The sequence below is a fragment of the Patagioenas fasciata genome, chromosome W, assembly GCF_037038585.1.
Source record: "Patagioenas fasciata isolate bPatFas1 chromosome W, bPatFas1.hap1, whole genome shotgun sequence".
NCBI classification, from domain to species: Eukaryota; Metazoa; Chordata; class Aves; order Columbiformes; family Columbidae; genus Patagioenas; species Patagioenas fasciata.
In genome coordinates, this window is record NC_092559.1 from 2,536,050 (window position 1) to 2,549,959 (window position 13,910).

The following is a 13,910-nucleotide window of genomic DNA, read 5'->3' on the forward strand; positions in this document are numbered from 1 at the left end:
GGAGAAGTGTCATACACATTTGTGACATCAGTGCAACATGTCCCCTTTAATAGGGCAAAATAAGAAAGAAAAACATTCAACACATTACAATAAGCACCATACTAGATATAGAAAACACTCAAGATAAGAAATAAATGGAATAAAAAAGGGTTATAATCGTTTTCATACACATTTATATGTCATACCTTATTAAATACCTCCTTACTAAAAGGATCTGTATTCCATAGATTCTGTCTTTCCCTCTCTATTAGGGCTGCTGCTTTTCTTCTCCACTCTTCCTCTCTCTGTCTCAGTTCTGAAGCTTCAGTTTGTGCTTTGGTATATTCCTGATCTGTGGATTCTGAATTATGCAGTGCTAAACTACCAAGTTTCTGCTGGGCTTCTGCTAGATTCCATTTGGATTCTACAGAGCTCTTCACAAACTCTCTTTGTTTTTGACAGATAAATTCAATCCCTTGACCGTAGGTCTGTGTGGAAAACAAAACATGCTGTTTATGGAAGGAAAACTGATGGAATTTATGAAGCATATAAAAACAGAAGGCTTTGACTCCTAAATAGAACACCGAGATGGAAGGCATCTTAAAAGCAATATTATATTCACAACAGTAGCTAACCATGATGCTGTGCAGCTAGATGATTTTTAAAGGAAGCTTCTACTTCGAGCTTTCTAAACTTAATTGAAAGATATTTACAGAATCATGGATCAAGTATTGCCAGCAGTAATACAATCTCCAGACTGCATATCATACAATTTGTTTGTAGAGGAAAGGATTTTCCTCACTCCCCTCTGGCTATCTTTATTCTGTAAAATTAACGATATCCAAAATAGCAGAATACTTGTAAGACGTACTTCTGAGAAGAAAGCATCTGTTTTGTGATGTCAAATCATAACAATAGAGCAACTATTACTACCTAACTTCCAGCATGGATTAATATTACTGTGGTGGGTTGACCTGGGCTGGCTGCAAGGTGCTCACCTTGCCGCATAAAACCAATACAATTACTCAATGCATCTTAGCCTGGACTATCAGTGAAAGTGGAATTTAAGCTAGGAATTAGTTGAGGCACAACATAAGCATCCCTTCCCTTCTACCAAATATATTGAGGGGGTCACTAATAGCTAGGAGATAGAAGTGGCAGACTCCCATCAGGCATGAAGGAAAGGTACCCCTTCAAGGAAGATGTTGTATGCCAACCGGGCAAGTGCACCACCATGGAGAGAGGTATCCAGTACTTGAGGGAATTAGCCGTACGCATTGACAGTAATGACCTGGAAAGATGGTGAGGGACAAATGATGGATGAATTGGCTGGCCAACTCCGGCAATATGAAGAAAATCTCTCTTGCTCCCTCGTCTCGGCTGTGGAGGAGCTGTCCAGGAAGGTCCACCAACTCAAAGAAGATACTCCCTACCTGTACAGACCAGTATCTCAGCTATTAGGAGTAAATGTTCTTCTGCTCAATAGAGGACAGAGAGGGTACACACCACAGGCCACCCTGTGGTTTTATCTGCGTGACCATGGAGAAGACATGAGGAGGTGGGATGGAAAATCTACCTCGACCCTAGAGGCATGGGTATGTGCGTTGCAAGGAAAAACAACCACAAAAGGAGGTTCTTCCAGGAAAACTGCTGCTCCAGTTTCCAGCGGGCGGTTACCCAGACAGAGTAAAAGGGTTGATATTACTTCTGATCTTAATGAAAGGACCTCTGACTCTTATGGGGGGGACTACGGTGGGTCCGTGGATTCCCTGATGGAGGGCATGGGAACAGAAATTAGCCTTGAAGATATGAAGGCCTACCCGTGAGAAAGATGGGAGTAAAGGAGTATCCAGAGATGTTAAGGATGTACCCGTGAGAGAGAAGGGAGTAGAAGAGTAACAATGATGACAGCAAAAATAGCCAATGAGATGTTACTGCTGTAACTTGTAACCAATAGTGAAGAGACACATGAATTGGTAAAACTGTATAAAAATGCACTTGCGGCAATAAATGGCATCTACTACTTTCATCCTGGAAGAACTTGGTCTATGTCGTTTGTCCGTCTCAACCACAACACTTGTATTTACAAGAAGTGAGTAACAAATACGATGACCAGGACTAGAGGGGCCCTGCTTCCAGCCAGGTGGAGGAAAGGGACAACTGGATTGTTATAAGCTGCCTTAGAGACGGAGGAAATTAAACAGCTGTCTAATGCACCCTCAGTACGTTTGCAGACGACACCAAGCTGGGCGGGAGTGTTGATCTGCTTGAGGGTAAGAGGGCTCTATGGAGGGATCTGGACAAGTTGGATTGATGAGCTGAGGCCAATTGCATGAGATTCGACAAGGCTAACTGTTGGGTCCTGCATTTAGGTCACAACAACCCTGTGCAATGCTCCAGGCTTGGGGAAGAGTGGCTGGACAGCTGCCCAGTGGAAAAGGACCTGGGGGTGATTGTCGACAGCTGGATGAATAGGAGCCAGCAGTGTGCTCAGGTGGCCAAGAAGGCCAACAGCATCCTGGCCTGTATCAGAAATAGTGTGACCAGAAGACTAGGGAAACGATTGTTCCTTTCTGCTTGGAACTGGTGAGGCCGCACCTTGAATATTGTGTTAGGTTTTGAGCCCCTCACGGCAAGAAAGACACTGAGGTCCTGGAGAGCAGAGCAACGAATCTGGTGAGGGGCCTGGAGCACAAGTCCTACGAGGAGTGGCTGAGGGAACACTGAGGCTGTTTAGCCTGGAGAAAAGGAAGCTCAGGGGAGACCTTCTCTCTCTCTCCAACTACCTGAAAGGAGGCTGTAGCTAGGTGGGTGTTGGTCTCTTTTCCCAAGTAACAAGCAATAGGAGGAGAGGAAATGGCCTCAAGTTGCACCAGGGGAGGTTTAGATAGGATATGAGGAAAAATTTCTTCACTGAAAGGGTTATCAAGCATTGGAACTGGCTGCCCTGGGAAGTGTTTGAGTCACCATCCCTGGAGGTATTTAAAAGACATGTAGATGTGGCACTTAGGGACATGGTTAAGTGGTGGACTTGACCGTGTTAGGTTAAAGGTTGGACTCAATGATCTTAAGGGTCTTTTCCAACCTAAATAATTCTGTGATTCAGAATGGGATAGCGGGCGGTAATGTTGATGAAAATTTTCCAAAGGAGGATCCCCGATGGGATTATAATACTGGAGGCGGTTTATGTCGCCTCCGGAGGTATCAGGACTGGTTATTAATCGGCGTTCAGACTGCTATGCCGAAACAAATGAATTGGTCAAAATTGTATAGTGTTAAGCAGGAAAAGAACTAATCCCCTGCAGCCTTTTTAGAAAGATTAAAGGAAACTGCAAAGAGATATACAGAGGAGCTGTGCCAGGAGGAGCTGTGCTTCAGTACCGATCACTTCTGAAGCAGCTCAAACTCCTTCATATGCTGCTAGTATCTCTTTTTCAGTTGGAGTATAGTTGGCCTCAGATCCTTTGTATCCTCGACTGCAAAAACCTAAGGGTCGACCTCGGGTTTCTCCTGCTGCTTTCTGCCAGAGGCTCCAGGTAAGTCCATTATCTCCGGCTGCGGTGTAGAGCACATTTTTAACATCTAGTCCAGTCCGAACTGGTCCAAGGGCCACCGCATGAGTTATCTCACGCTTAATTTGTTCAAAGGCTTGTCGTTGTTCAGGGCCCCACTCAAATTGGTTCTTTTTACGAGTCACTCGATAGAGAGGGCTCACAATCTGGCTGTAGTCAGGAATATGCATTCTCCAAAAACCTACAACGCCCAAGAAAGTCTGTGTCTCCTTTTTATTAGTAGGTGGAGACATAGCTGCAATTTTGTTGATCACATCCATTGGGATCTGACCACGGCCATCTTGCCATTTTATTCCTAAAAACTGGATCTATCGTGCAGGTCCCTTGACCTTGCTTCGTTTTATGGCAAAACCAGCATCCAAAAGAATCTGAATTATTCTCTCACCTTTCTCGAAGACTTCTTTCGCTGTGTCGCCCCATACGATGATGTCATCAATATATTGGAAGTGTTCTGGAGCTTTATCTTGCTCCAGCGTGGTCTGGATCAGTCCATGGCAGATGGTAGGACTGTGTTTCCACCCCTGGGGCAAGGGATTCCATGTGTACTGGATGCCCCTCCAGGTGAAAGCAAACTGCGGCCTGCACTCTGCTGCTACAGGAATAGAGAAAAATGCATTAGCAATGTCAATTGTAGCATGCCACTTGGCTGCCTTTGACTCCAGTTCAAATTGCAGTTCTAGCATGTCAGGCACAGCAGCACTCAGTGGTGGTGTAACTTCATTCAGGCCACGATAGTCTACAGTTAGTCTCCACTCGTCACTAGACTTACGCACTGGCCAGATTGGGCTGTTAAAAAGTGAGCGAGTCTTACTGATCACACCCTGGCTTTCCAATTGATGGATCAACTTCTGGATAGGAATCAAAGAGTCTCGATTGGTGCGATACTGTCGGCGATGCACTGTCGTGGTAGCAATTGGCACCTGCTGATCGTCAACCATCAGCAGTCCTACAACAGAAGGATCATCTGAAAGACCAGGCAAATCAGACAGCTGTTCAATTTTCTCAGTGTCCACAGCTGCTATACCAAATGCCCACCTATACCCTTTTGGGTCCTTAAAATACCCTCTCCTGAGGTAGTCTATGCCAAGGATGCACGGAGCATCTGGACCAGTCACAATGGGATGCTTTTGCCAGTTTTTTCCAGTTAGGCTCATTTCAGCCTCTACAACAGTCTCTCGGTCACCGGTTTCTCGTTGCCCCTCTCGCGAGATGTCCATCCGTACTTATCAATAAGTTTGCATTCCATTGCTAGGTTTACCAAAACATGTGTCTGGTTCTCCAGGAAAATGCAGCTAATATGAAGGCTTTAGCTGACAGGCAAAATTCACTAAAAGAGAAACTTGTTTTTTAACAAAACCAGGACAGAATGGAATTTCAAATTAGGCCACGAAGAGCAGTAGATAGTAATGAGAGTACCCAGATACCACAGGTAGTACAAAGTGTACAAAATCAGGCAGAGAACCTAATGATAGGATTAATCCGAGACTTTGCGCGAGCACAAAATATCGGTAGCATCACTGCCTGCCTTCCCATATCAAAATCAGCTGAGGACCCAGTAGAGTGGGGAATAATCGCTACTACCTTACCAGAAATAAACAGAACTGGTAAGATAGCATGTGAATCCCACACTAGAATAGAAGAAGTCCCAACTGAACAAAGGATAAGAGAACGAGAAAAATGGAAAACGCCAGGACACAGGGCGGACTGTTTAAAATTACCAAAAGCGAGGTATATTACAATAGGACGATTCCACGATGTAGGATGGTGCTTCTATGACAAGTGGACCACTAAAATAGTGAATCAAAAGGTTGAACGGACCTACTGGGAATGCAAAGATCAGGATAACAAAAACATAACTGAATTATGGAATAATATGTGGACATTAAGTATTGTACAACAATACCAATACAGTGAAGCAATTCCATGGTGCATACGGTGGTCCGATGTAACAGAAGGAATGACAGTATCATGGTGGAATTGCTCACGGGTGATAACTTATCAAACAGACATTAAAGAGATACCTTTGTCCATTGTCAAAGTAGCAGTGATTACAGGCTGCATTTGTCGGAAACAATTAGACTCACAGGCAGCCTTTAAAATTGGCATTGATAAAGACAAAATTGACTGTAAAGGAGTTATAGGCAGCATGGGACATTTAGTTTGGGCCTTAGGTGATGGGACCTGGACTACACATTTGCCAATGGGAGGACCAATTAGAGAAATTACTTTGGGGTTGCCAACACTATGTCCCATTTGGAAAAGGTCACCTTTGAAAAATAGGCAAGAACTTTTACAGGTCAGACATAAACGAGAAATAAATGAGGATGATGTGTGGCATGAACCATCAAGCAGTGTTAAATTTGGCTGGGCACTAGAATCTTTCTTTGCACCAATTGCAGCCTATAGGAATAGAGAAATGATTGATAAATTGATCGGGCAAATGGATCGATTGGCCAGAATAACTAAGAAAGGTTTTCGGGATCTTAATATACAATTACAAGCTACGACTAAAATGACCTTGCAGAATAGAATGGCACTCGACATAATGTTACTGAAAGAAAATGGTGTCTGTGGATATTTGAAAGACAGAATCGATCATCGCTGCATCCATATTCCAGACGTAACTTCAGAGGTTGAGAAAGACATTTCCCAGCTGACCCAAACAGAAGTGGAGCTGCAAAAAGAAAGACAAGATGCAGAACAGAGCTGGATAGGAGCTCTGTTGAATAAATTCGATTTAAATTTGGGAAGATGGGTACATTCACTACTAGAAAGTGTAGTTGTACTTGCAATTGTGATTGTTCTTCTTTGTTTATTGTATGTGGGTATTAAGCGTATAATTAGTCAAACAAATGCTAGGAATAATCGCATTTTCAGTGTCCTGAGTAGGAATTATGCTAATCCTATATTTGATAACCCTCCAGCTTATGAAGAGTCGCGACTGGAACTATCACACCTGAAGGGAATTACCAATCAATAGTAGTAAATGAATCAATAATCGAAGAAATTGATTGAGGTGAAAATGCATTGTCTAAGAATAGAAAAGCATTTTCAAAGGGGGGAAATGCTAGTAACAGAATCAGTTTTGCAAAATGTTCCTGAAAGGATGAATCAGTTTTGTAAACTGTCCCTGAAAGGATGTTCAAGCATATCGTGTTTTACCTAACAAGGGATTCGAGTATACTCTTATCTTATCAACCTAGCTTTTATCTTAGCCCAAATACGCATAGACTGAGAAGAAGTACATACAGTATCTCCGGAGGTTGAGCAAGTCAGCAGTTATCTAGCTATAGAAGCAGTATGCCTGTGCAGTACCCAAAGGTGAAAAGGACAGAAGTGATGAAGACTACTTACTTCATCCTGAAGACCCCCTGAAAGACCACCAGAGGACACTGCGCATGATCAAAATAGTTCCAAGATGTTGCAATCGATGTTGCAATCAATGTTGAGTAACTGTTACGTATCTTAATGAATATATGAATATGTATGTGAATGGACTGCATAAATACTGTGTAACTTAAACTGACTGGCGAAGCCAGCTTTGGGTGCGAACCCCTGGTTTCCCAGCGCTGGAATAAAGCACCGCATATAACTACGCCCGTGGTTATGTGTTCTGATTGCTAACAGAACTATTATGTGCCCCCAACAAGTCTCCTTGTTCACTTCCTTCTTTAACACATCTAACAGAATGGTGGCAAAGAGTATGAAGATAAAACACAAATCAGCAAAACTGAGAGTCTGCTTCCATTGCTAACAATGAGGTGGATGTGTCAATAAGGACATGGGGATGCTGACATTACTGGCTAATTCAGAGAACAGTATGTAATAGTATGCTATAAAAGAGGTAGTGAAGAAGGAATGAGGAACGTGAAGGTTCAATTTTAACATTCAAGATTACGATAGTCTTGAAAAATGTTGTTTTCATTCTCATGCAAGGATGTCTTTAATGAAATGTAAACTGTCACAAAGTAAAATATTTGTAGACGCTTTTAAAACTATATGTGGCTTTGAAAGTAATGTAGGCTTGATGAAAACTATGCATAGATATTACATAGTGGATTAGGACTGGGGAACACAAACCAGGGTCTAATCTAGGTTTCCCTACATAGCTATCACCTTAGCCTGGAAGTACCGATTGCCTGAAAAACTATTTTCCTCTCAACAGTCAGTCAGGTAAGCATCATGATACAAAAGTTATTAATGCCTGTAAAGCGCTTTGAAGCATTCAGATGGAGCACCCTATTCACCCATTGCAAAGCTTGATGAAACCTATGGAATGCTTTTCAATGACTTCAGTGGCCAATAGAGAATTTTGATGACTAGAAAGTAGAATCGTGGGGATTGATAACCACTGCCATACCACCAGTCTATTCAGTTCACAGATCGGTCTCTAAGTACAATCGACCCCAAAAGTTTCAGAAGGAGACACAAGGAAACTCATCTAATTAACCAAAGATATGGTTTATGTCCTAAAGTGGGTGAGAGAGATAAAAGCTATTATAATTTTAGCTTATCCAAAGATATATTTGAATACTTTTATTATTAATATGTCTATCCTTTCCTAAACACTGTTAATTCATTGACCTGAATCACACCAGGCAACAGCGAGTTCAACAGGCCAATTACATATTGTACAAAAGAGCGCTTTTGTTTATATTTTCCAATTTACTGCTATTAGATATCTTCAGTTTCCTCTTGTTCTAGTATTGTGAGATGGCATGAATAAGAATGCTCAAATCATTATTATCATTACAATAAAAAACCTTGTTGCAGCAATTTTAAGACTTCCGTCTGACTGAAAATGGCAGCCTATTCTCATTTTCTGATTTGCACCCAGGAGATGCCAGGCTTAGTCTAGACAGCTATTGCTGTTTTTCTCTGTAAAGCTCACAGAAGTGCTTTGTAGTGTTTGGAGAAAAGGATCGTGATTGTAATGATCTTGGATGACTTGCAGTTTTTATCCTTTTTCACTGATGTCTTACAGATGCAGATGCTGAGCTTCGATTAATTGTTTTGTTTCAGCCCTGGCAGAGAAATTCATTGTTGCACAATTATCTGAGCAAACATGTGGGAGAATGAAGAATTTTGTAGGCCTCTTTGAGTACAGACCTTGACAATTATAAACTCTTACCTTTTGTCCTGGACACAGACTTAGTAAAACTCTTCCCCTTGCCTCAGGAACCAGATTACAGGCTTTAACATCATACTAATCTGAACATATGCCTATCACAAACTTCGGACCTTTTCCTCTACTCCATGATCTTCAGCCTGTTCTTGGATGGTTTTGTTTTTGAAATGTCTTCTGTTATCCAGTTCTAGCCTAATCAGCATTCCGTGATGCAGATATGTTTGTTTATTCACTTTAGAGTATTCCTCACATTTGCTTTCCCAAGTGGAGAAAGTTTTAGCCACCCTTGTGATAGCTCTACCAATGTAACAGCTGGAGGGAAGGGGGCTTATATGATGTACTTGCCAGGCTTCTCCAAACGTCCATTTCTCCCATTGCACATACTGTTTCATCATTTGTACTTTCTGAGCGTGTTGTTCTCCCACTACCTAATTGCTTGTATTATGGTTTCCCAAGTCAAGTCTAAACTGGGTTCTCTGCTCCAGTAGCAAGTCCAATCCCTCCTGGCAGTTTTGTGGGCCCACCTGGCTAAAAAATAGTTCTCATTTATGCTCCCATCCCAAATCTATGCTGGCAAGTTGGGCCAGCTGGTCAACCTGGTTATAGTATTTCTGTTCTTGAATTCCCTTTGAATTTGGGATATGTGCATTAACATGATGTTTTAAAGTGGGTCTTTCTTCAAGTAGCTTTTTTACTACTTTCTTCTCTTCTGCTGCCCAAATTGGGTTTCAGCACCAGTTCCATTCTTTGAGCCATTTCTGTACTGGATAAACCACCATCCAGGAGTCTGTATATACAAATATTTTGTCCCTGCAGACTAGACAAAAAGGACTAACATTTTAACAATAGGTACATACACTCATTGAAATTACACCTCTTGCCTCTGCAAAGCTGATTACAGGGGTTAAAATCATCACAATCTGAACTTTTATCTATTGCAAACTATTGTTTGCCCCTGCAAAGCACAATATAGGGGTTAACACCACAACAACCTGAACACTTATCTATTACAAACTCCACTGCTTGCCCCTGCAAATTAGATTATTGGGGTTAGCATCATAATAATCTGAATGCTTATTAAACACTGCAGGTCTTGTACTTGTGAAACACATAGCCAAGAAGATTTTAAGAGTAAGTTATTCACGATACCTTAGCATACAAGCAAATGGTTAACATATGTATTTGGTTTATGTGGTGTACTGGGTTTATGTGGCCAGGTATTGGTAGAGGGAGGGGCTGCAGGGGTGGCCTCTGTGAGAAAAGACCAGGGGCTGCCCTCATATCGGACAGAGCCAGTTCCAGCCAGCTCCAAAACAGACCCACCGCTGGCCAAAGATGAGCCAATCAGCGAAGGTGGTGGTGCGTCTGTGAAAACATGTTTTGAAACGGAGAAATAAACTTAACAGCAGAGTCAATTATAGTGTTAAGCGGCATTCTTTTATTGACAGCGCTGGGGAGCTCTGGGGATCATCCTCCATAAGTGCTCCAGCAGCTGGATGGTCTTGCATCGCTTATAGCCACACAATTATTGCATATTAATTACAATTTTGGGGAATTTTTAACATACAATACACCTGTACCAGGAAATGATTACATAAACATAAGATGGAGTTAGTTATTTCACAGTCTTTGCTGCCATCTAACTTCCTTTTACCGGTACCACAACCTTTTTCGGGGGGTCTTCTCAGGTGTCCGCTGATCGACCTCTCCGCGTTGGCAGCTCTTCGCACAAGCGCAATTAGTGCTCACTTACATAAGTAATTGATTCTTTTCTTACTTACAATGCACCTATTAATTTCTAGTTAAACATAAGCTAAGTACTCTGCTTCTAAACAATGTATCACTTAATCTTCTGTCTCTAGCTTGTCATGCAAGAGAATCTAAGACTTGAAAAATATCCCTTTGTTTGGCAGGTAGTTAGAAAGCATTCATCATGTCTACTGATTAATGATGGGTATGTCCTTTGCAACTTAATCACAGTATACATTCATTTGGCAGCTTCTCTTCAGTTTAAGAAAGGGTAAAAAACTCTACACAGCAGTTGTGAGAGGAGTGAGAAACAAGGAGAAATGGGCTGACAGGGACCTCATGCAGTTCAACAAGAGGAAGCGCAAAGTCCTGAACCAGGGGAGGAACCACGTCAGGCACAGAGTACATACTGGGGGCTGACTGGCTGGAAAACAGCTTTTCAGAAAAGGACCTGGGAGTCCTGGTGGACATCAAATTGAACATGATCGGCAATGTGCCCTTGCTGCAACAAAGGCTAATGATCTCCTGGGCTGCATTGCCAGCAGGTCGAGAGAGGTGATCCTTCCCCTCTACTCAGCACTGGTGAGGCCACACCTGGAGTCCTGCGTCCAGTTCTGGGCTCCCCAGTGCAAGAGAGACATGGACAGAGTCCAACAAAGGGCCATGAAGATGTTTACAGGACTGGAGCACCTCACATATGAGGAAAGGCTGAGAGAGCTGGGACTGTTTAGCATAGTGAAGAGAAGGCTCGGGGGGCATCTTATTAATGTATATAAATACCTGAAGGGAGGGTGTCAAGAAGACAGAGCCAGGCTCTTTTCAGTGGTGCCCAGTGACAGGACCAGAGGCAATGGGCATGAACTGAAACACAGGAGGTTCCCTCTGAACATAAGGGAACACTTTTTTGCTGTGAGGGTGACTGAGCACTGGAACAGGTTGCCCAGTGGGGTTGTAGTGTCTCTCTTCTTATAGATATTGAAAAATCATCTGGACATGGTCCTGGGCAACTGGCTTTAGGTGGCCCTGCTTGAGCAGGGGGTTTGGACCAGATGACCCACAGAGGTCCTGTAGGAAACAATTATTTTGCAAATATAATAGGCCCAGGCAGGATCTCTCGGCAAAGCATATTTTAATAACGATTTTGCAAGACCGGGTGTTCTACCTAAAGGTAGGCACGCCTAATAGGGCAAAAAGCCCCCGCTTATATCCCCCCAAAATCCCGGCCGCAATTTCCCTCTCCTGTTCCCCATTGGTTGGGTACTTCAGGGTTTACAGACTATCCTGACGCACACAATACCCTTCCCCTTATCAATCTATTTAAGATATGGATTCCTGGTACTTTGGCTACACTTCCCCCTAAATTAACTTATCAATACAGGTATGGGTATGTATACAGGTGTCAGTACATATTCCGGGAAGAGACTGTGTATTACATTAAGAATTCATAGTCCGATGTCTCTCGGTCCTTCCCCCCTGCTGGGGTCAGGCGCCAGGTCCTCAGTTATGTAAAAACAACAGTTCTTCGTTAAATGTTCCTTACAATTTCCTCCTCTCCTTATTTTATACTTTTGTTGTTTTTGCATTTTCTTATGATACAGTTCTATAGGTGGCTTCAAGCCTAGACAACATGATTTCACATTTTTCTTCTGGAGTTATGCATTCGCTGTTCCTTCTTTCTTCTTGTTCTTTTAGCAGCATCATTTTATCTGAGTATGGCAGTGGCCCTAAAGGCATTTGCTTTGATAGAGCTGTCTCAATAAGGCATTGAACAAGTCCTCGGACACACGGAATGATGCAGCACGCTATAGAAATTAGTGCTTCTGCTACTACAATTAAAGAAGTAAAACCAGATACTATAATTTCTTTCCATTTTCCAAACCAAGATTCTAACAATCCCATGAGTGGACTATCTATACCTGAATTCTCAGCCAATTCTTCTGCTAAAGTTGTGAGTCCTTGCAAAGCTCTGGTTACACATACATCACCTTTTTCTGCCAACATCATATCTAGGACCATGGTATTTTCCCATGCCATTCTACTAGTAGCATCTAATTGTTTGGCGATTCCTTTAACTGCTTGTCTAGTATAACTTATAAATAAATGTTATTTATTCAGTCTACATTCTTGTTTATAGTTACCTACCAAAACAAAAAGGACTCAAAACCCGCAGCTACTTGATTTCTTGCTTTGTGTTCCTTGGAGACCCCTCTGGGGACCCCAATCGAATCGAAATAAACTCTGTCATCAAAGGAAAACCCTAAACTCCTTTTTCTGTTGCCCTGATGAATCACAGTGTTCAAATGCCAGGGTAAAAGGAATTGCCAATTGAACAATGCTACAGGTACCTTCCCAGTGGGGGATAAAATGGAATGAAGTGTCATCTTCCCGCAGTACCACCAAAGATCCACTCAAGAAGCATTTGAGGACGTATGAGGACCAACTTCCCGTGTCTCTACACACCTACTCATGTTCCTAGGAACTTGGTATCATTCCTGCCCTGTCGTGAGAGACAGGCAGTATGATTTCCAATTATTCCTGAAAATGCCGGGGGAATTTTGATATTTTTCCCCGCGAGGCTGGAAATAGTAGGGAGAGAGTATGACACGACTTATTTCCCCATGCCGTAGAGTCTTGGTATAAGGCTAAGATGCACTCCATCCCCTGTCAATCTTCGCCCCATCCCAGAGGGAAGGGTACCACTTGGGCCACAGGCCTTCCTGGTGCACAGGCATAGCAATTGCTCTTGTTTAGGCTTTGCACCGTTGTCGAGGGTTAGGATTGCGGGGTGACAATCAAACCCTGGCAGATGTATTGTTAACCTCCTCTCCCCCGCACTTCCCCCTTTTGCCCCTCCCTCTCCCCCCTTCCCACTCAGGACAGGCGATCGGGAGGGAAAGAAGGACAGAGAGAAGAGAGTTGGAAAAGTTAAAGATGTTTTACTAATGCTACTAATAAGAATAGAGAAAATAATACAAAATATACAAAACCAATCTTGTAAGTCTCAGCAACTGCAGAGCCAGCACCCAAAGTCCTGGATTAGACTCTGTAGCCAACCGGAGCTGTATTCAGTCTCTCACTAGGCCTCAGTTCGCAGGGACGACCAGCAAGGTCCTCTCCTAATGTCAGCCATGAGGAGAAAAAGGGGAAAAAAGGGACAAGATCCTCGTGATCTCCCACTTTTATATGAAGTATTCACGTGAATGGAATGTTATACACCATTGCTCAGTCTCTCGGTCATCAGTTTCTCGTTGCCCCTCTCGCGAGATGTCCATCCGTGTTTATCAATAAGTTTGCATTCCATTGCTAGGTTTACCAAAACATGTGTTGGGTTCTCCAGGAAAATGCAGCTAATATGAAGGCTTTAGCTGACAGGCAAAAATTCACTAAAAGAAAAACTTGTTTTTTAACAAAACCAGGACATTCCACCCCTTATAATATGACATTCACTGAATACTTAAACCTTATCATTACAATCTATCAAT

At 42.6% G+C, this 13,910-nt stretch overlaps 1 protein-coding gene across 1 annotated transcript in view; it reads left to right on the forward strand.

The window, feature by feature from the left end:
• The first annotated feature begins 1,265 nt into the window (after positions 1–1,265).
• LOC136114486 (hsp90 co-chaperone Cdc37-like 1) overlaps positions 1,266–13,910 on the forward strand; it is a 46,112-nt gene continuing 33,467 nt past the window's right edge. The window contains exon 1 of the mRNA XM_071801573.1: positions 1,266–1,574. Coding sequence (XP_071657674.1) covers positions 1,266–1,574 — 309 coding nt within the window. The remainder of the gene's footprint in view (positions 1,575–13,910) is intronic.